At 45.3% G+C, this 22,476-nt stretch overlaps 1 protein-coding gene across 6 annotated transcripts in view; it reads left to right on the top strand.

Annotated features, from left to right (window-relative positions):
- Positions 1-22,476, top strand: part of KANSL1 (KAT8 regulatory NSL complex subunit 1) — a 183,002-nt gene that overhangs the window by 146,270 nt on the left and 14,256 nt on the right. For 5 of the 6 annotated variants that reach the window (XM_054014303.1, XM_054014301.1, XM_054014306.1 and 2 more), the window contains 6 exons: positions 6,182-6,297; positions 9,481-9,676; positions 12,758-12,923; positions 18,334-18,519; positions 18,956-19,117; positions 19,415-19,566. In XM_054014303.1, coding sequence (XP_053870278.1) covers positions 6,182-6,297; positions 9,481-9,676; positions 12,758-12,923; positions 18,334-18,519; positions 18,956-19,117; positions 19,415-19,566 — 978 coding nt within the window. The remainder of the gene's footprint in view (positions 1-6,181; positions 6,298-9,480; positions 9,677-12,757; positions 12,924-18,333; positions 18,520-18,955; positions 19,118-19,414; positions 19,567-22,476) is intronic. The other variant, XM_054014307.1, reaches the window with a different exon arrangement.

A 22,476-nucleotide genomic window follows, 5' to 3' on the forward strand; every position in this document is an offset into this window, starting at 1 on the left:
CTCCCCCGGAGCGGCTGGGAGGGCTGCAGGGAAGTCCCGGGCTGGACTCCGGAGCAGCTGGAGAGGAGCTCCGCCCTGCATTCTGAGCAAGTGTCTCAGCACAAAGTGCAGCCCTCCCCTTTTGCAACTGGGAGCGGTTACTGCCATGCAGCGTAGCAAAACGGGAGCGAGAGCACTTTGTGCTGATACAAGGGCAGCTCTCTCCTGCAACCCGGTCCGGGCCAGGGACCGGGTTTTGTTGTGCAGGGCCAGGGACCGGGTTTTGTTGTGCTGGGGAGCTCAGCCACGTGTCCGGCTCGCACAGAGCCCAACACCCTGTTCTGAGCAGCAGGGTAAGGGGGGCAGGAGAAGGGGCAGGGAGGTTCTGGAGGGGGCAGTCAAGAAACGGGGGGGGGCTTTTTGGGGGGAGTGGAGAAAGTTTTGGGCAGTCAGGGTACAGGTAGGGGGTAGGGTCCTGGTGGGCAGTTGGGGGGGGGTCTTAGGAGGGGGCAGTTAGGGGACAAGGAACAGGGAGTCTTAGGTAGGGGGTGGGGTTCTGGAGGGCAGTTAGGAGCAGGGGTCCCAGGAGGGGGCAGTCAGGGGACAAGGAGCGGGGGGGTAGGGGGCTGGGAGTTCTGGGGGGGAGCTGTCAGGGGGCAGGAGTGGGGAGAGGGATCGGAGCAGTCGGGACAGGGAGCAGAGGGGTTTAGATGGGTTGGGAGTTCTGGGGGGGAGCTGTCAGGGGGCAGGAGTGGGGAGAGGGATCGGAGCAGTCGGGACAGGGAGCAGAGGGGTTTAGATGGGTTGGGAGTTCTGGGGGGGAGCTGTCAGGGGGCAGGAGTGGGGAGAGGGATCGGAGCAGTCGGGACAGGGAGCAGAGGGGTTTAGATGGGTTGGGAGTTCTGGGGGGGGCTGTCGGGGGTGGGGAGTGGTTGGATGGGGCGTGGGAGTCCCAGGGGTCTGTCTGGGGGTGGGGGTGTGGATAAAGGTTGGGGCAGTCAGGGGACAAGAGGCAGGGAGGCTTAGATAGTCCTGGGGGGCAGTTAGGGGCAGGGGTCCCAGGAGGGGGTAGTCAGGGGACAAGGAACGGGGGGAGGGTTGGGAGGTCAGGGGGGGCGGGAAGTGGGAGGGGCAGGGGCGGGGCTAGGGCGGGGCTTCTCCCGTCCTCTTTTTTGCTCGCTGAAATATGGTAACCCTAGTTTTAAGCAACCATAGTTTAGAGAGCTCCTTCTTTGGGGTGAATATTAAATAAAACCAATGTTTTCTTGTTGCCACAGTTTTGGAATTTGGCTCCCAAAATAGACAACTTCCAATTATTTTGACCTCCTGTTTTGAAAGCTGCTAATGTTTAATAAATAGTTGAAATAAGAAAAATCCAGCTTGAGAAATGTATTAGTTTGATTTAAAGTTATTTCCTTTGTATATTTTGGCATATTATGTTGACAATTTGCATTTTAATGGTTACAAAGGTTTATCATTTTAACTCTCAATGTCTGCTGTCATTAAATAATTGTTTGACATGGGGGTATAATTTCCCACAGAGTGAAAATTTAAATTGCTAAAAATCTAAAAACTTAAAAATAACAATTGATGTAATCTGTCAAAAATATTTTTTTAAAAATCTATTTTTGTCAAGCCTACATATAATGGACAACAATACTAAATTACCAGTACCAATCCATAATGGACAAGAATACCAAATTATTGACAGCCTGATCTATAAAGCACAGGTGTTGCTACAGGTAACTTGTACTAAATTTTCACCTCTTGAGACTGGGATTCAAATACAGTTGTTGGGGTCTCTTATTAATCCTTGAATGACAGTTCACCTCATCATAAAACTTACTATATAACTTGCTACAGTTAACAGGATTTGCTTAGGACCAGAATAGCAGGGTATTGGGGTACACTAGCGGGGCAATGTGAAGATATGGGACTGGAATAACAAAGTACTTTAGATCATGCAGTGGCTTGCTCTGACCAGTGATTATTTACCGTCTTTCATGACTGCCAAGTAATAGGTGGGGAACAATAGACATACAATAGAATAGAATTCTGTGATCGCTTCAGAGAAGGCAAATTCATGCAGTGAGGAGTTTCCTGTTACTTGAGAGAATCAGTCAATGCTAGATTGAAGACTGAGATAAATAGTTACGTTTAACAGTGGTAGGAAGACTTCATTTTGTTCCAGTTTGTCTGTTTAAATCAGGAATTTTTGCTGAGAATATGCCAATGCCAGTTTTGTTTTTCCTTTTGGAAACCCATGCTGACCCTATGAAGGAGCTCCCCATAAACATCCACAGGCTGACAAGGCCACCTCATTCTCTTCCTTCAGATCCTTTCTTAAAACTCTCTTCTGCTGTGATATCTCATTGGTCAGATGGTGTGCTGGTACCACTGAATCATTCTGGTTGTAATTCTCTCACTGTTACCTTGTTTCACTGTTTCTCAGTTTTGTATCCACTTGTCTTTCTTTTACTTGGAATGTAAGCTCTTCAGGGCAGTGATCAATTTTTGTTTGTCCAGTGTTAGCACAATGGGGCCCTGATCCTTGGTTGGGCCTCCTGCGTGCTACAGCAATAAAAATAGCTGCTAAGAAATAATGAAGCATGTGCTGAGATTGCTGTTTGCATAAAACAGGCGTGTGGTCATGGCTGGAGCCTGCACCTCAAAGTCTGCTGTTCTGGAGGGCTCTTACCTGGCAGTAAAAATAGTCATCCTTATCACTTTCATGGAGGGGCCTCATTTGAAGTTGTCTTATCACCCCCACTCTGCTCTTTTGTGCAATCCTCTACCAGCCTCCTCCTTTTGTTTAGTTCTGACTGCCTGGCTGTCGGAGATAATGCTGAGGGCGTCAGCCACAGGAAATGTGGCCTTTAGGCACCAAGCAGTTATGCTCCCCCTGCAGGATTATTCATGTGCTTAATTACACTTGTTCACAGAGAGGGTGGGGTGGTGAGTCAGGAAGAGGCTTGGCTTGCACAGAGCTAGAGAAGAAGTCTAGAGCACATTCCTGTTGCACTGGAACACTTATCAGAAGAGCAGCTTTATCTGGTGCCCCTCCTCAGGGTCCTTTTTCAGATACACTCTAGCTGTTCTGTTCAGCCTAGGTCCCAGAGATCTGCATTACTATCTCTGCACCCTGAGGGCTGCATGGAATACCATCCTCGTTGGCTGCACCCGTTTCCTTGCTGCAGAGCAAGCGATGGTGTATAAAAGTGGGCAGGAGAGTGGATCCATCACCAATCATTCCTAAGCTATCCCTCCCTGGTGTCTGGGTCTCTTCTTTCATTCAAAGTCATCTCCTCTGGCCAATGTGTGGGACCCCAGGATGTCCCAGCTGGTGTTGACCAGTGGAATGAGTGTGTTGTGTGATCACATGTTCTGGCACTGAGTAGGATGTGTGGAATGTTGCCTGATAATCCCTAGGAGGAATTCATTATACTGGCAGCAGAGGGGGAAGTTTTCACACAAGACCTAGAAATTCCTTCTGTTACCTTTCACTTCAGGATTGGAAATGCGCTGTCTGAAAATATGAATGATGTGAAATCCTGAAGTAGTAACAGCTAAGCCCTTGATGATCTGCAGGATAGTGTTCGGATCTAAAGACCATTGTAGGGAGGAAATTGTTCTGCCCCATGTCTCGCCAGCCCTTCTAGCTAGTTCAGACATTTGGGAGAATGTCTACACTGCATCTGGAAGTGAGCCTCCCAGCCTGGGTCCACAGACTTGTTTTGGTGGCACTCATGAACTAAAAATAGCTGTGTAGACATTGCTTTGACATTGGCGCTCAGGCTCTCACGCCTGAGGAATGGGCTTTGGAGCCTAAGCCACAATATCTACACAGCTATTTTTAGTGCATTATTTGCAAGCCCCATTAACACCAGTGTGTCTGCCTGGGCTGGGAGGCTCGCTGTCAGATGCAGTGTAGACATACTCTTAATGTGATTCCCTCCTTGCATCACCAAAGTCTTCATGTACCATCTCCTTTTGCTGGCATTTGCTGCAGTGAAGGGCTTTGTCCCCAGCAGAGGGGAAGCATCAGACGCTTGGTCGGCTGAGAGGAGTGATCTAAACCAAGAGATTAGAGTAGGTCTGCGATCTACAAGGATATATAGGAATGAAATGATGTGTAGCCTCTGTAGCACCATGTGAAACCCCAGTGGCTTGCAAACTCCCAGTGCCACATGCGAAGAGGTGGCCTTTGCAGGGGTTACAGTATGGCTGACTCTTGCAGTGGTGCCAGTACTGGCAAGTGTCCATGTTTCCAGACTTTCACACCTGAAATGGGCCAAAGAGTAGCAAAAAACAAACTAGGAAAAGCTACAAACCAGTTGCACAGTGTTAAACTGCCAGCGCCCCTAGATACCCACAGCTGCAGTGAATGTCCATCATCCATAGCCCTAACAGAGCAGATCTCTCTTCCCCCTCCCCCCTTGCAAATACACAAATATGTGATTAATGCAACCTTAAGTACGGATTGCTAGAGAATTGTTCCTGCTTTTTAGACTCTTCTCCTCCTCCTGGGTTCCCAGCTGCTCCAGGGTCTCCAGCCCACTTTTTCTGAGCTGTAGTCAGACAACTTTATTAGCTCTGCTTCCTCCCAATCTAGGCCCCTTGGAACAGCACGGCCTCTGTGCCTAGAGTGCAGAGCCGGCTGCTATTGCTACCTCCACTCCACTCCCCTTATGTGCCATACATGGAGAGAACCCATACCACAGTCTGAATTACCTTTATCCTGGCGTAAGCAAATCAACAAAGAACAAAAATAGTCTCCATTCACGGGCTCGTGTGAGAGACTTTATGCCAGGCTAGCAGCAGGTCTGAGTGAAATGGCAGCCTGTTGCTGTGCTCTCAGAGAGGGTCAGAAATGTCAAGGTGCAGCACACACGTTGGTAACAACTTTTTTCCCTCTCCCCTTGTTTAGTTTAAAGGAGCAATCCTGCCCCCTAATAATAATATATGGAGATATACCTCTCTCATAGAGCTGGAAGGGACCCTGAAAGGTCATCGAGTCCAGTCCCCTGCCTTCACTAGAAGGACCAAGTACTGATTTTGCCCCAGATCCCTAAGTGGCCCCCTCAAGGATTGAACTCACAACCCTGGGTTTAGCAGGCCAATGCTCAAACCATTGAGCTATCCCTCCCCCATTGCTCATGGAACATTTCCCTCCTGGACTCCACCCTAACTCACCCCTTCTCACCCCACCCCCCGTCTTCAGTTCACCCCTTCCCCTTACTGGGCATGAACGGACACGCTGCACAGAAGTTCAGAGAGAGAGCAAGAGCTGCTCTGAGTTTCCAAGGGGATTTCAGTGGAGATTCTGCCTCAGAGTTCATGGGCTTACAAAAACAGACTTTAGGACATTCAAGGAGAGGGGCCAGATGAGCATGGGGAAAATGGGTCATCCCCTCCCAAGAGGAAATTCCTCCTGATGCCTTCAGATGGATTCCTCAGCCTATTACTAGAGATCTTCAGGGTATCATGGGCTGAGTGCGTTTTATCCTGTTTGGACTGCACTTAGAAAAATGGTGTGTGCTAACACGTTTAAAATGCTCGTACACACAAGGCATTTGTAGTAGCTGTAGTGGGACAACCTTCCAGCATGTGTAAAACCAACTGCCTTATGTATGTTAAGACTTTAAAGTGCTTAACAATATGTTTGGGGCTGAATTTACAAAGGGGTTTAGGTGCTTAACAATGCAGATGCCTTTGAATGTTTGGTCCTTTTTCCTTAATGTAGAAGGGGCCTCACAGTGATTCTGGCAGCTCACATGATCTAAAGCCACTGAACTTCAATGGTTTTCAGATCACTGGAGTGTGAGGGTGGTATGCACAAGTAGTTATTGCACTACAGTGAATCATAATGTTAACATCTTCCTAATAGGACTGCTCCTGGCCTCTAAGGCAGTCTTTGTATGCCTGCAGCTACCTGAGAAGACTGGAAATCCTTTCTGTTTTGCACACTGGGAACTGCAGATGAGCAGCTCTGGCGGAGGAGGAAAACCTTGCAAAATCCTCCTTCTCGGTCTCAATTCTGTGTTGTGGCATGTGCTGGCTTGTGAAGCCTCCTGGAATTGAAGTTCTGTGTGGAAGCCTGTTGTTGTGGTCTTTGCTGGTGGTGCAGAGGTAGAGATGAGGGAAATTTACATGGCTATGTGGGAAACCTTTATCCATTGTGTCCTTTCTTTTCCCTCTGCAGGGTGCTTCCATTTCCCAGCCAGTAGTGAATCTTGGTACATCTGCTGGAAATACTCCAGAATCCCTTCCCTCCAAACCCTGTGGAGCGCTGAGACCCGTCAATGGAGTTATTAACACGTAAGATGCTTGCATGGGCTGCCTGGGGAGGGTTTATGCCTCCAGTGATGTTGGTGGTATTCCATTACAAACTAGGCCTGGCCCACTCTAGAGTTTGTAACTGAGTTAAACCTTTTTCAGGCATGGTTATAGCCTCTCATGGTTGTCATATTGCTTGAGTCCCACACCTAATCTAATTACAGATGCGCTCAGAAACAATGCGTTACAGTGTAGTTAGGCATAACACCGTTCTCAGAAAAATAATCTTTCCCTGCCTTGAATTGTGCAACAAGTATGACGTAAAACACAGTCCTGGCAAAACTGTTTAACAGGTTTTTTTTAACACCATTGCGACTTATGTGGTTCAAGCAATTGCATACAAGGTCTTAGTTAAACTTCAAATACATCCTACATTAGCACTGTTGTCATTAAGAGAACATAGTGGGATTTAATGTTAGGTGAAAGCAGACACTAGAAACTTGTCTACACTAGAGAATTTTAATATTGCAAGCACTGTTGGAAGTCTCTGCCATGCATTCAGTATTCACAAGGCTTGCAGTTGTTCATAGGTGTTTCCAGCACCATTGTCTTTGTTCTTATATCGCTACACTGTGTGGATAGAAAGCGCTGTGTTTCAATTGCATTAGTGCAATTGATTATCCCAGCATGGTAACAAAATGCCTTGATATGCCTGCAGTTAGCTCTGTCATCAAAGCTCTACATTTGAGAGCAGTGTATTTCACTTATAAAACTTAAGCATTATGTTCTAATGAGGAGAAAACTTTCTGGCCAGTGGATGGGGTGTTGGAATTAAGATAAGTGCACACAATGTACTACTACTGCCGGGGTGCTATTTGTGGAGATCGTATTCTGTATGCATCTAAAACAGGAAGGCTAATGTCAGCATTGCACCATTTCAGTCACACTAGTGAAGATTGCAATGGTACAATTCTGTAGTGGAGACCAGATTTGGGGTTCATGTCTAGATTCTAACCATCAGTTCCAATGAATTTGTTTCTCAACCTGGTGCCCATTACAGATAATCTGCCAATATCTCAAGAGATTCAGGACTGAAATTTCAGGGGATCCTGCATGCAAGGATTGAGTCACTCATTGGTAGAGCAGCGGGGTTGGATAGAAAGGGACTTCTTGAGGTCAAGATTGGAATTGTGTGTAATTCTCACTGTTGATTTTAGTTAAATAAAATAAATTAATGGAGAAATCCTATCTCCTAGAACTGGAAGGGACCTTGAAAGGTCATCGAGTCCAGCCCCCTGCCTTCACTAGCAGGACCAAGTACTGATTTTGCCCCAGATCCTGAGTGGCCCCCTCACAATTCTAGGTTTAGCAGGCCAGTGCTCAAACCACTGAGCTATCCCTCCTCCCTTAATACTCTTTGCTCTGCACTTTCCTAACACTTTTTATTTTTTTTAACTTGGAAGGGGATAGGAGGAAAAGAAATGGGAAAAGTGTCAAACGATTTAAACAAGGCTGTCGATTAATCGCAGTTTACTCACACGATTAACTCAAAAAAATTAACTGCGATTAATCAGTTTTGAAATTTTATTAAATACTTTGGATGTTTTTCTACGTTTTCATATATATTGTATTCTGTGTTGTAATTGAAATCAAAGTGTATATTATTTTTGATTACAAATATTTGCACTGTAAAAATGCTAAAAGAAATATTGTTATTCAGTTCACCTTACAAATGTAGATTTTTTTTCTTTACATAGCTGCGCTCAAAAACTAAACAATGTAAAACTTCAGAGCCTACAAGTCCACTCAGTCCTACTTCTTGTTCAGCCCTCTTCTTGTTTACAGTGTCACTAGAAAGTAAGAACAGGTATTTGCATGGCACTTTTGTAGCCGGCATTGCTAGGTATTTACGTGCCACATATGCTAAACATTTGTATGCCCCTTCATGCTTCAACCACCATTCCGGAGGACATGCTTGCATGTTGATGACGTTCGTTAAAAAAATTTGTTAATTAAATGTGTGACTGAACTCCTTGGGGCAGAATTGTATGTCTCCTGTTCTGTTTTACCCACATTCTGCCATATATTTCATGTTATAGCAGTCTCGGATGATGACCCAGCACATGTTCATTTTAAGAACACTTTCACTGCAAATTTCACAAAACGCAAAGACGGTACCAATGTGAAATTTCTAAAGATAGTTACAGCACTCGACCCAAGGTTTAAGAATCTGAAGTGCCTTTCAAAACCTGAGGGAGGAGGTGTGGAGCACGCGTTCAGAAGTCTTAAAAGAGCAACACCCCAATGCGGAAATTACAGAACTCAAACCACCAAAAAAGAGAATCAACCTTCTTTTGGTGGCATCTGACTCAGATAATGAAAAGGAGCATGCATCGGTCCACACTGCTTTGGATTGTTATCGAGCAGAATCCATCATCAGTATGGATGCATGTCCCCTGGAATGGTGGTTGAAGCATGAAGGGGACATATGAATCTTTAGCGCATCTGGCATGTAAATATCTTGTGACACCGACTACAACAGTGCCATGAGAACGCCTGTTCTCACTTTCAGGTGACGTAAACAAGAAGTGGGCAGCATTATCTCCTGCAAATGTAAACAAACTTGTTTGTCTGAGCAATTTGCTGAACAAGTAGGAGGACTGAGTGGACTTGCAGGCTCTAAAATTGTACAGTGTTTTGTTTTTTTTGGTACATAATTCTACATTTGTAAGTTCAGACTTTCACGATAAAGAGATTGAACTACAGTACTTGTATTAGGTGAATTGAAAAATACTATTTCTTTTGTTTTTTTACAGTGCAAATACTTGTAATCAAAAATAAAGTGAGCACTGTACACTTTGTATTCTGTGTTGTAATTGAAATGAATATATTTGAAAATGTAGAAAACATTTAAATAAATGGTATTCTATTATTAATTAACAGTGCAATTAATTACTGTAGGACAGTACTTGGTTCTGCTGTGAAGGCAGGGGACTGGACTTGATGACTTTTCAAGGTCCCTTCCAGTTTTATGAGATAGGTATATCTCCATATTACAAACTGAATAATTTTTTTAATCCCTTGACAGCCCTATTGAAATACTTCAATTTTGCCACCTGAAGTGGAGGTCAGAATTGTGAGCCTAGTTAGGATCTTTGGGTGGCATCTATTCACTGCACAGTTCAAATGAATAAAAATGTCTCAATCTCTTCTGCTCTTGGACAGTCTTCAGTCTGGCTTGGCAGAACATGCTCAGGGAGATGGCACAGATGTTGAGGAGCTGTTGCATAAAAAGCAGCGACTGAACATGGTCTCTGCTCCTTCTGATGGAACCTGTGTAGCAGCTCGCACTCGCCCAGTACTAAGCTGCAAGAAGCGGCGGCTCGTTCGACCTAGCAACATCATACCCCTCTCCAAAAAGGTCAGTGTGTACTGGTGTCGTCTTGCTCATCTTTATTTGATGTGGGGTCTGTTGGCAGGAAGTGTGTGTGACCCTAGAGAGAACAGTAGTTAGTGGTGTACTTCCACCGCTGTAAAAACAAAGATGAAATCGTCCCTTATCCCCCCAATGTACAAGTATTTGCTGCTTTTATGAAGGTTGATCTAAGGCTTGGTCTACACTACCCCCCCCAATTCGAACTAAGGTACGCAACTTCAGCTACGTGAATAACGTAGCTGAAGTCGAAGTACCTTAGTTCGAACTTACCTTGGTCCACACGCGGCAGGCAGGCTCCCCCGTCGACTCCGCGGTACTCCTCTCGCCGAGCTGGAGTACCGCAGTCGACGGCGAGCACTTCCGGGTTCAACTTATCGCGTCCAGACTAGACGCGATAAGTCGAACCCAGAACTTCGATTTCCAGCCGTCGAACTACCTGGTAAGTGTAGCCAAGGCCTAAGACATTTAAAAAAAAAAAAATAGCAGAAGACATTGAGGCTATAGGCTGTTGTAGATGCTATAGGGAAACCATACAACCTTTCTGTTAATTTATTGTGATAATTGCAACTCTTGTGTCAGGGAAGAGGAGATAAGTACTTGCGGAGGAATCTTATCATGAGCACTTTTTATTAAACATTAGCTGAGACTTTAAAAAGCCAGAGGCAGATACTCCACATGGAAAATTTCAATCCAAACTATTAGAAGTTTGGTAAAGTTATAAGCAATTTAAAATGGAAAGTGTCAGGCAGCCTTAATTATAGGCATTGTTACTGCTTCCTAAAAGGTGTGCCATGCGTACAACACTCTATGCCTTCCATATATATAATAATTCACCTGGGCTGCTGGACTGACTGTTATCTTCAGCCCCGAAACATATGAATGTCTTATATTCCTGTATTGTTTCGCTTTTCATACTCTCTTCCGCATGGTCTTGCCTTCCCTCGTCCTCTTCCTCCTCCAGTGCTCCTGTTTCTACTGCTGACCGTAGCAGTGAAAGGAGCTGTTACTCCCTGGTGAGCTGGTGTGGGGAAAACAAGGCTTCATTCTTCAGTCTCTCGTGTAGTTGACCCAAACTCTGGAGAGAGCAATGTCTAGCCCTCCCCTGGAGGGAAGATGGCTAGGATGTGGGACTGGAGAAAAATGGGAAGTGAAGTCCATTTCTGTATGGAGGGGATATCATAGCTAACTTTTTTTTTAATGATGTAATCTTCTGGGTAAGTAAAATGGAAAGGAATCTTGTAAAGCAGTATCACCATCTGCATGTTACTGTGGTCATAGCAAACCATTCCGACTTGAGTATAAAGGGCTGTATTAACAGTGGAGGTAAGGGAATCTCTCTGGGGGTTCAATCTTGCCAGAAGTTTAGTTGGATTCTGTGCTGCTCTCCTGATCTAAAGAACCATTACTCAGACAGGACAAACCATTCTCACTGCTGCTAAGTAAAAAGGTTTCAAGCCAAGCCACATTATCATACTGTTACAAGTCTATTGAGCTATGGGGGAGCGGAAGTCTCAGGGTACTAGAATTTAGAGAACTAGCTCAGTTAGGTGCTACCTTCATGAGCAAAAAGGGCACGTTTCAGTTGTTAGCGTGATCAAATTAGCTTAACACAAGTGTAAATGGAGATTTGTCATTCACTTGTGAGTATTTCTAGAGGGTTCTGCAAAGATCTGTTTTTGGCCCAATGCTGTTCAATACCTTTATCAATGGTTTGGAAGAAAATAATAAAATCATTGCTGGTAAAACTTGCAGATGACTGAAATTGAAGTGATAAATGCTGATAGGGACACATTAGGTATACAGAGTAATCTGGTTCACTTGGGGAGGTGGGTTCATTTTAATTACATGTGTTTTAATACAGCCAAATGCAAGGACACACCTTTCAGAACAAAGAACGTAGGTCATGCTTACAGGATGGGAGACTGTGCCCTGATATGCAGTGACATCGAAAGGAACTTAAGGGTCATGGTAGATAACCAGTTCAACGTGAGCTGCTAGTGCAGTGCTGTAGCTAAGAGTATTAATTCGACCCTTGGACTATGTATATGTTGAATGTCCCATAGAAGTGAGGAAGGGAGTATTGCATCTGTGTACAACATTAGTGAGCTCATTGTTTGAATACTGTTTGGTGCTCGGGTCCATATTTGAAAAGTGATGCTGAAAAATTGGAAAGGGTTTAGGAATGAGCTACAAGAATGATTCAAAGTTGGAAAACATGCCTTATAGTGAGAGATTTAAAAAGCTCAATCTCTTTAGCTTATTTAAGAGAAGGTTCAGAGATGACTTGATCACTGCCCATAGGCATTTATGTGGGAAGGAACAAGGTGCATATTTTTCAGAGGGGTTAACCAACAATTGGAACAATACCAAGGGGATGTGGTAGATTCTCCATTACTTGAACTCTGAGTCAAGACTGGGTATCTTTCTAAAATGTATGGCGTAACTCTCACAGAAATTATAGGCTTGATTCAGACCTTTCAGGATGAGAGGTTCTGTGGCCTTTATGCTGGGGGTCAAACTAGATGGTCATAGCGGTTCCTTCTGGCCCTAAAATCTGTACATCTGTGAATTGAAATGCCCAGCTTAATTGAGCTAACATGATTGAAAACATCCCTTTTCTTTGTCAAGACTTACCCGTAAGTGTCAACTGTTGGCACAGCCATTTCTCATGCTCATCTTGTCTAGGCTAGGAAGAGAAGTGCTTTTCCCCCATAGAGTTAGCTGAATTGAGCTATCTTAAGTTGATTGAAAACCTCCTTAAACTGTCTACAGTGATGTCAATTATCTTTAGCCAATTTTAGCTGATTGATCTGTTGCTAAAAGTGTTACTGTATCTTATATTGGTGTTCAGTACGATTTTTGGTTGTTAAAGCTTGATTTAGGGTTGGGGGAAATGCCCTTTTTCCTAATCTAGGCAAGGCCATTGGCTCTTATTCGGTGTAAAAAGGATGTAGCCTCCAGGATTTTTCAGGAAATTGCCTAAGAGTTGCATGTGGAATGAGAGGGTGTAGACAGATCAGCCTCTTTGAGCTGAGTGTATTGAATTTATTTTTTTCCTTGCTCTAGGTTCATCGTAACAGCACGGTGCGATGTAGCTGTGATGTGAACCCGTTGTGTGCCATCTGTGGCACTCGAAGCTCCATATCTCCGGAAATCCAGTATGAAGCCCCTTTGCTGGAGCGCCTCTCCCAGCTGGACTCATGTATTCACCCAGTTCTATCATTCCCAGATGGTAAGCACCGCCACGTAATGAAACGCACAGTGAAGTTGTGAGGTATAGGGAGAGAAATACCAAAGGGTGTAAAACGAATAGTAGAGCCTGGGTAACTTTGGTGCTACCTGGGTAGACCTGCCCACTCTGCTCTACTGCAGAACTTTAGATATTCATCACTTTCCATAGGAAGGGGGAATGTGCTAGGTACGTCCATTGGAATGAAGTATGTGCAGCTGTCAGTGGCTTGTGGGGGATGGCACTCCCCAGAGTGGAAAGGTGAAAGGAAAGCCGTATACATTGAATCCGCACTGCAGTGAGCATGCACCTGTATACTCAGTCCTTGTGAGAACATTGCCCTGGAGCCTGGCTTTGTGGGAATAGAGAGCAAAGCGAATAAAGTTTGATGATTGGGAGCCTGGCATCAGAGTTTGAGCATTATACTGACCATATTTTATAAACCAGTTGGGGGATGTAGTTGAGTTTGACCATTTATATAAAAAGAAGAGACTGTCTTAGTTAGAAGAAGAGTCTCTTCTATCGACGCCAGCAGCAAATCTGTGATACGATGTGAATTTGAGGTTACTGTACAGCTGGGTAATAAGAGGCTGTAACTCCCCTTACAGAATTTCTTGTGAGCGATGAGTCTCTATTCGAAGGTCTCTCCATTAGTGGCACATCCCTTAGACAATAAATGGACTTTGGGGGATTACACGAATGCATTGACGTATTTCCAGATTCAGTTTATGGGAGTTGTGTCCGAGCGGGATGGTTTGGTAATGGTTTCCAGATCCCTTTGCCTCGTAAGCTGTCAGTTAAAAACCAGTCTGGTTTGTGGTGACCAAAAGCTGTTGCTGTCTATACATCAGTGACCCCATCACATAAACATATCACCTCAGTTGATACAAACTGGCTCCCTAGGTGGCCCTCTCAGCAGAGACTCCTAGGAGTGAATAGGTCCTATCAGCTGAACTGTTCCATCACTAGAAGGTCTCTCTCCACAACAGGTCTGAGACATTTGGCTTGTGGCAGTATGGGGGAAGCATACGCTACAGCTTCCCATGCTGATCCTGCTCTGTGGATAGAGAGCTTCACTTCAAGGCTCTCAGTTCAGCTTGACTATGTGATTAAACTGCTGGATTAGAACTCCGAGCTGGGTTCAGTTCCTGGCTTGCCAACTGACTCCCTTTGTGACCTTGGGCAAGTCACTGAATCTCTCTGGGAGTCAATTCCCCTATCTATAAAATGGGGGTAGTAAAGTGGGGACAGTAATTGAACATTTTTCACAAGCACTAAAGTCACAAATAGGGAGAGAGAAAGCTGGATTACAAAAAGGGCAGAAAGTGCGTGACCGAAGCCTTTTTATGTATTTATCGGTGCTAAGATAAGAGTAACTTAAGTTTCATGCTTCAGGGCATAAACATGTTGTTGCAGGAATCATGAAGGAATTTCTTTCCTCATCTACTGTATTGCACAGTAGGCCAGATACTTCAGAAGAAGGTGAAAAAACTATTGTGTATCAGTCATCTGCCTCAACTAGACACCAACAGTCGGATGCGGTTCAGTAAATCCCATATTTATAGAGTTGACCTGAACCAGCTAACATTTTTAAACACAACTTGCCCTGTCTACACTAGGTGCAAAGTCTTGTTTAAAACTGTGTTCAAGCATGTTCACTAACACATTTAAAACATGAGCATTTGTCTTAATTTAGATTGCCCTCAGTGCTCAGATACATGTGACTGCCTTTGATTATGGCCGAGACTGGCTCTTTAATCCTCTCAAAACCTGAAAGAAGGTGGGCTGTTGGGGGCAGGGACATCTGGTTAATATTCTGTGTGTCTGCATCAGTGTTTCCCAGCTGAGAAAGAGGTTTCAAGGTCACAGAATTAAGACGAGTGTCATCAACCAGGCTAGCTGCTCTCTCTCGCTCGCGCGCTCTCTCTCTCAAATTTTCACTGTGCCCACCATCAAAAATATGATAAAGCCCTCCTGAATTGGCTTCATATATATAGTACATTTGCATACATAAGATTTGGAGGAACTTGTGAAGATAAAACTTTTTTTGTCAACATCTGGACTTGAACTGGCTGTGTCTTTCAAGCTCTCATTTTGAGGCCAGCTCTCTTGGGCACTTTTAACACCTTGGTACCCAGAGCTGGGCTTCTCTGGCATAGTGTGCCAAGGTCTGTACTGCCAGGCACCTCAGGAGGAGGAGGATCATGTTACACTTTTGGTAAGCAGTCATATATGTGGTGGGTTTTAACCCATTACAGTGCTACTTTGTAGGTGCTTTGTCCTTTCAGTTTCTCTGGTTCATTTGATTTCAGTCTGGGAATTTTCAGATGATGTAATAACCTTGGTAACAAGGATGTTAACTTGGGTTTAAAAATGCACAGTGTGATCGCCATCTGCTGGTCCCAAAGAGACCTGCAGCATTGAGTTCAGTGAAAGAGAAAATGTGTAGTATAGATTGCAATATGATTGCAGTGCAACCAGTGTGAAGCCCTATTAAATCAAATACTCTCTGTAGGAGCAGATCAGTTTTTAAAAATTGAAGTACATTTCCAAGCCTTGGGATAAATTGTGGAATGATCTGCAGGAGGGAGAGACAAGTGAAGAGAGTGCATGTTGTGTCCATGAAGGCAAATCAGTTTAGTAAATCTACAATGCAGCCTTCTTGGCTACCTGTTTAAGACTACTTTTATTCCTCGTGGTTTTGCATGGGGCATGCCTCTGCTAACACATTTATTCCCTGGTGTCAGTGATGGCAGGACAGCTGCCATCACATCATTATTTCCTTGGCTTCTTAGCAAATAGGCTAAACCAGAAGCTTTAACTGTCAGGTGATTTGAACACCACTCTAGCAGCTTTTCCCTGGAACCCAAGCGCCTGCTATTAATAACAAACTCCAGCCCACACCCTGCTGCCAGTTGGCTCTGTCCTGCTGTCCAACCTACCCATGCGCCATGTGTGTGTGCCCCTGCCCTTGGGTCAGATTGGCAGCCTCTGCTTGGGCTACCGTGCCAACTCATTGGGGGTGATGGGAATTCTAACGGGGGTTCAAGCATTGACCTCTGAGATTCAAGCCCTGCTTGAAATCTCCTCTCTTCCAATTAGACACTGTCTGAAATAATCTATGGAATATAGAGATTTCAAACAGCTGGTCACTCCTCTAGGGGCTAGGAAGGGGCTCAGCTCTGATCTTAGCTGCTTCATCAAAGGCACCATGAAAATGCTGTGTCCCCTTGAGATCTGAGGAAGGAACGTTGGCCCTTCCTGCTCTCATGTCAGTATTGTGATGGCTCCTCTCTGGGCCTCAGTATTTGAACTCTCAGTTGTGGTGATGGGGTTAGTCCTTGAGACAATGAGGTTCCTAGCAGTTGCGGTTTCCTTTTTGATGGAAGCAAGGTGCAGGTGTTCTGCCACTGATACGGCATGATCCCAGATGGATGGGACACCGACAATGTATGTTACGTAGTCCCTAGTGGCCTTGGATGTAAGCTTCTTTCCTCATGGTTAACACCAAGTTGCTGCCTTATAGACAACTCTCTTCTGTTCAGGCTGAGGCTTTTCCTGCTGCTCTGTGAGAGATGAAAGAAAACCCTGGTAACTGGTGCCACAGAGGCACAAGACAACAGACATGTCATGCAGAATGTTTTGCTACCATGTGTCATAATTTTTGGCAACCAAATCATAGTTTGAGGCTGTAAGCAACCATTGATAAGGGGGAGGTGGGGTCACCTGGGATCCCAAGGCCAGAACCTGGTGATGACTTTTTGTGCTAGCCAGAGAGGGGCAGCTGTGATCTCCTAATAAGCCTTACTTGCCTGTGCAAGTAAAGTGCTGTGTAATTTCATCCGTGTTTGTTTCCCTCAATGGTGGCTTCTGCTCATTCAGGCAGTGTCTCCTGAAGAGCTACGGTGGTGACTTTCATGGGAGGAGAAGGTTGTGAGAAGAGGAGAGCAGCCTGTAGTATGTGTTGGGTTGGGCCAATGGACTTATGCCAGGACTAGGTGTGTGCATAGTTGTGGGGCAGGAGTTTTATGTTGAGACTGCATGTGTATAGGCATGGATGCACGGGTGTGTACACACATCCAGGGGTGGGGCGGAAGGTATGTGCTGGAAATGGAGTGGGAGGGTACTTGCAAATTTGTGTAACCATGGGCTTGTGGAACCACAATAGATGGATAAGTAATTACTGCCTCCATTTCAGGGATGGGGGGGTTATATCCGTGGTTTACCAGAATATAATCTGGATGAGAGAGACAGCTGTGCCCCAAGCCACGTGCGAAATTGCTGCTGCTTGTTGGGGCAGCACTTGAGGGATGGATACCATGTGTTGATGGCGTATGCCCACCTTTTGCCAGAATGATGTGACTGGGCTATGTCCTACTGGATCCTCACACTGCTCTGGGCTTCTTGGGTTGCAGCAACGGCCTGCAATACCTTCCCTCAATTAGGACTGACCAGGAACAGGTGACTTTTCCTCAAATGCAGAGGTCATGGTGGTCATCCATGCCTTTGCACCTCCAACGTAGATGAACGCAGTGAGTTTTGCTTTGCACGGTCCTTGAAATCCAGCTGGTGCACAGGGTAGCTCCTGCTGCCTGAAGTAGGCAGCTGCTCCACACAACTAATGCCTACGCTGAAGACATCGCTGTGTATCTTGTCTTGGCAGATAAGCTATCCCATTGTAAAACTCTCCCTGGAGAACAGCATTGGGGTATTTTCAACCTCCGAGCTCCTCTCTTTGGAAGGTGCTCTCTGGTAACTTTCAACATTGATCGATCATCTGGATAGCACATAAAACATCCATTTTATTTAGCATTTAACTGGTTGACTTGTTGTGCGTCTGCTTTTTCTCCATGTTGAACTGCTAGGGTTAGGAGAGCCATGGTAGCCCTCATTGTTGGTGGCTTATAGAATTAAAGTGGCTGGCTACCCTGGTGACAATCAATAAACTAAATTACTTTCCCAAATGGGTTCCTTTTTAGGCCTTTGTCCTTGAAAAGGATGTGTCCCTTCTTATGTCTTGACCCTGAACTGAGGATGTAAATCACATCTTCTACTTCCTGTCCTTCCCAGTGTAAATTTTGGTGTGCTGCTGCTGCTATGTTCCAACTTGGCAGGCAGAGGACGATGGGCTGGTGCGACTGAATGCGGAAAGGCACTGGACCCTTGTCCTGTCCTTCCCCCTCCTTGTCTTGGACAGAAGAATGTGCTTCACTCTCAAAGAGATTGAGACTGGAGGCACTGTCTCCCAAAACCACAACCGCCCCTTGAGCGTGAGGTTGGAGTCAACAGCCTGGAATCGTAGTTCAGAATAGATGTATTGTGGTCTCTCCTGGGTAGTAGCACGGGGAGAGGATTCTACTAATGCATTTTGAATTCTAGCATGACGTGGTTGTTGCGTTGTACTTGTCTGCAGATGTGCCGACGAGCCTGCACTTCCAGAATATGCTGAAATCCCAGTGGCAGAGCAAGCCCTATGAGAAAATCAAACCTCCCAAAAAGCTCTCGCTCAAGCATAGAGCCTCCATGTCGGCCAGTAGCCTGTCTGACCCTGCTCGCAAGGACCGCCACAAACTGGTCAACTCCTTCTTCACTGCAGCCAGTAAGTATCCCCTTTTTTCTCAAACAAGAAAAGGGGTGTCTGCCTGTAAACTCCCAACCTGTCCTAAACGAGTGCAGTGAAGAAGAAAAGTGTGTATGATCGCCCTTTTCAGGGCGAGCTGTAGACTGGGCGTGTGGCGATTATATTGCAAGACCCGGGATGGAGATGAGGTGCGTGCAGGTGTGAACCAAATTGGGCCAAAATGTCATAGGTGCTGCTCCCTGTGCAATCTGTGACTTCCTGGTCAGTGTTTTCCTGGCATGGACAGAAATAAAGGGATTCACTGCTCCACCTGCATCTCCCCCAGTGCCTGGTGGTGTTGGCGCCGTGACCCATCTACATCTCCGGTGTTGGCTATGTCTGTGTGAATCTCCTGTGCTAACAGAAAGAGGGGAAAGCAGACATTTCATAGCTCTTTTTCTGTTCCCCTCCTCAGAGTGCTCACATCACAAAATCCAACCAGACAAGGCACACAGGCAGCCCTTAGACGATCTAATGGCTGTGTCCAAGGCCAAGAGAGCGCCAGAGCGCTCACTTACCCTGCCTCCTGCACATGACAAAAAGCAATTGTGGGACTACTCACCTGAGAGACACGAAGGTAGGCTCCCACAGCTAGGCCTCACAGGGGGGAGCTTGGGCTTTGCTGCATTCCCGTCCTCTTTCCCCTTGGCGAAGGGGAGTGTGCTGCTTCTGGGAATAAAGGAGCAGTTGACACCACTGTGGCTATCCCCTGTGTGCTCTAACAGCTTATTCCCCCAGGGCCTGTAAAGCTGGCAACTACAATCAGAGGAAGCTTCTACTTCATGCACAGTGGTCCTCGATGATGGTCACTTTTAAGCACATGGTATAACCTTATTTGCTAATGTCATTGTCCGTTTTGCTCCTTCTCCTGTAGTGTTAAAGCATCACACGGATGTCGGAGGCCCAAGCTACCTATCAGCGACTGCAGCCTCTATGCCCCACAGCCCCATAGTGCGGCAGCTGTCCACATCCTCTGAAAGTTCTGCTCCTGCCAGCACAAGTTCACAGGGCACTTCTAGCATGTCTGTAAGTATCTGATCAGGGCATGGTCATGTTGCTGGAGGGGTTGCTGAGCTCCTATCTTGCTCTGGAGATGGCTTGGCTCTCAGCAATCCAGGTTTCCCTCTACTCTGGATAGAAAGAAAGTTCAAGTATTAGTGTCTGAATTTACTCAGCGGTTCGGTTCCCAGTACCGGAGCTGAAAGTCAACCATAGATTAACAGTATTGCTGGCTACTAGTGAATTCTGGGATTATCAAAGCAAATTATAATTTTAGTAGGATTCTCAGATGGACCCTGGTTGGTTGATCCTCCTCAACTGGTGGAGTAATTCGATTTTTCCATTTTCTCAATGCTTCCTTCTTCCAAATCATTTTAATTGTCTTGTGGAGGTTGAGCTTCAGCTTTAATCCAAGTCCCAGTCTTTGCCAATCTTTGAGAGAGCCTGGTGATGGCCATGATTAAATCTGATGGGAAGGAGGCACATAGCTGGGTGTCAGTATGCTGAGATCAGCAAAATACTTCCACTTACAATGCTCTTTCATCCATAGATCTCAAACTGCTTTACAAAGGTGGGCCAGCATTATTTCCATTTTTTACAGGTAGGGAGACTTAAGTGGAGAGATGAAGAGGCTTGATCAGCTTCACACAGGGAATCACTAGCAGAGACGGGAATCTCAGGTTTCCTCTTTCCTTGTGCCCCGTCAGATACACCACAGCAGCCCCTGAAGCCCCTATCTCCTTGTGATCGCCTTCAGTTTTGCAAAAATATTGAAGTGGTAGCAGGATATGGCCCTTTGGGGATTTCACTTTGGAAAGCCATTGAAGAGGAGAGGAACCTTCACCCAGCACTAACTGCTGGAATAGCTTGAATGGAAAGATTAGAACCACGTGATTCCATCTGTTCCCTGATGTCATACTGACCTCATGATGAACAGTATTGAATTCTGCTGAACTGTTAAGCAACATCAGCAAGGACAGCTGGCCTCTGTCCATTTCTGTAATTAGCATCTTTGGTGCCATGATCTAGTCTGAAGCATGACTGGGAATGGGCCCCGGAACTTGAGAATGAGGTGTTGGAATTGGCCTTTCCTTCACTGCCTCAGGTTATCGTGCCCAGACAGGGAATGTTCTAGAACAGATGATGATTAGCAAAACATTTAGCATCTATTGTTAACCATTTTAACAGAGACCTGAGCAGAGTTTGTTTGACCCAACTTGTATGATTGGCGCCAGCAGCTTGCCTCTCCAAGTGAGGTAGTAACAATCCTTTCCAGATAAAGGTCCCAAGCATTTGTCGCAAACTTCCACCAGCTAGTGCATGTAGAGGTCTCAGATCGAATGGACCACTTGTAGCACTGCTGGGACAGAGCTCGTAGCTTTGGGTTTATAAAGCATCCTACCAGCCAGAATAGTTTGCGTGGTTAAAATGTTGTAGCTGCGTTGGAGTTGGAGAAGAGAGATATTTACAACTCTGTCCTACTGGCATAGAAACTCCTCGTGTTACCTGTGATTGGATTCCTTGCTCACCTCAGCCATTGACATTGCCAGTCTCTTCTCTCCATTTGTCACAGATTGTTGATAAAGCCAAGTTGACCTGTGGTGAGTTTATAGAGAAAGCATGCTTTGGCAATTGTTGTAAGGAGGATACCTCTCCACTAGGAAGTGACAAAGGCCCAGCAATTTATTTCACTCTGAACTAACTCATGTCTTTCTCATTGATAGTCATAATGGAATAGTAAGTTTTTTTTATGCCTTTTTATTGCAGGAGGTATTCTACAAATAAATTCCAGGGCAAGGAATGCATAGGCAATCAAGCAGTCTGTCTGAAGGATTATGTTCAAGTTAAATTCTTGACCTGCCTTTCTCTTTTGCACATCATCAGGCCATTGCCATCCGCCCTTGGGTTTACCCCCTGCCATCTCTGGCTGCTGGGATAAAGTCATGGCCAAAGAAACATCTGTGCCTCCAAAGATAATTTAGGGGTGTGCTAGCGGCAGGGAGCACCCATTAACTTCTGTGATAGGATTCTGTGAAGGATGCTTATTTTTCACTGAGGCCATCCCTTTCCCTTCTCAGATCCTGGGCTGTATTTGAGGAATGGGAAAGCTTTTGAGGGGTGGCTTGCCTAATCTGAACGTTCCTAATGCTGGCTGCTGCTGTCCTGGCTATTGGTCTCTTTTCGAGTTGCACTTAATTCTTGATTTGTTCCCTGGGACTAAAGAATTGTGGAGATGCTACATCACCATGTTGCCACATTATGTCAGTGCTTGATGAGCGGACATGTCTGAAAATTCTGGGCATTTTCTTTTAATTGTACCATGAACTAAACAAACAAAATGTGGGAAAGACCTACAAGTTTCAGAACAAGTGGTGAATTTATGTCCGTTTAGGTGGCAGTCTTCTCTGATACTCCCCCCAAGTCCTTAGACTTACTAGGAATCTTGTCCTCGAAGGGTTCAGGTATACTATGCACTCAGTCTGCCTGTTAGCTCCTGTATATTCTGAATGTTTCCATCAGAAATAGAAATCTCTCCGTTTTGTCTACAAATATCCAAAGTGTAAAACTTTTTACCTTTAAACTTAAAGTTCTAAAGGGGCAGGAGAGATTCGGGGGATAAATATGACTTTTAGTCCAGTCAGTTAACCTAAATTTGCATATGCTTTCTGATTGGTCAACATTGCTTCACACCTCAGTACTGATCTCTGAGGAGGTAAACAATAGAAACCGCCAGATGTTTGTCACATGACTGTTTTAAGCAAATCCTGAGACAATTTTTTCATGTAGGTAGCAGTACTGTTGAGCTGCCTTGTATGATTCTGTGAGGATCATTAATCCACTAATGCTGGTGCTTCTGCAGCACATTTAATCTAAGCACCTCAAAGCATATTACCTGGCTTTTATTCGTTTGTTGTATTGTTTATCCAGCGTAATTAC

Source organism: Malaclemys terrapin, chromosome 25, assembly GCF_027887155.1.
Source record: "Malaclemys terrapin pileata isolate rMalTer1 chromosome 25, rMalTer1.hap1, whole genome shotgun sequence".
Taxonomy (NCBI): domain Eukaryota; kingdom Metazoa; phylum Chordata; order Testudines; family Emydidae; genus Malaclemys; species Malaclemys terrapin.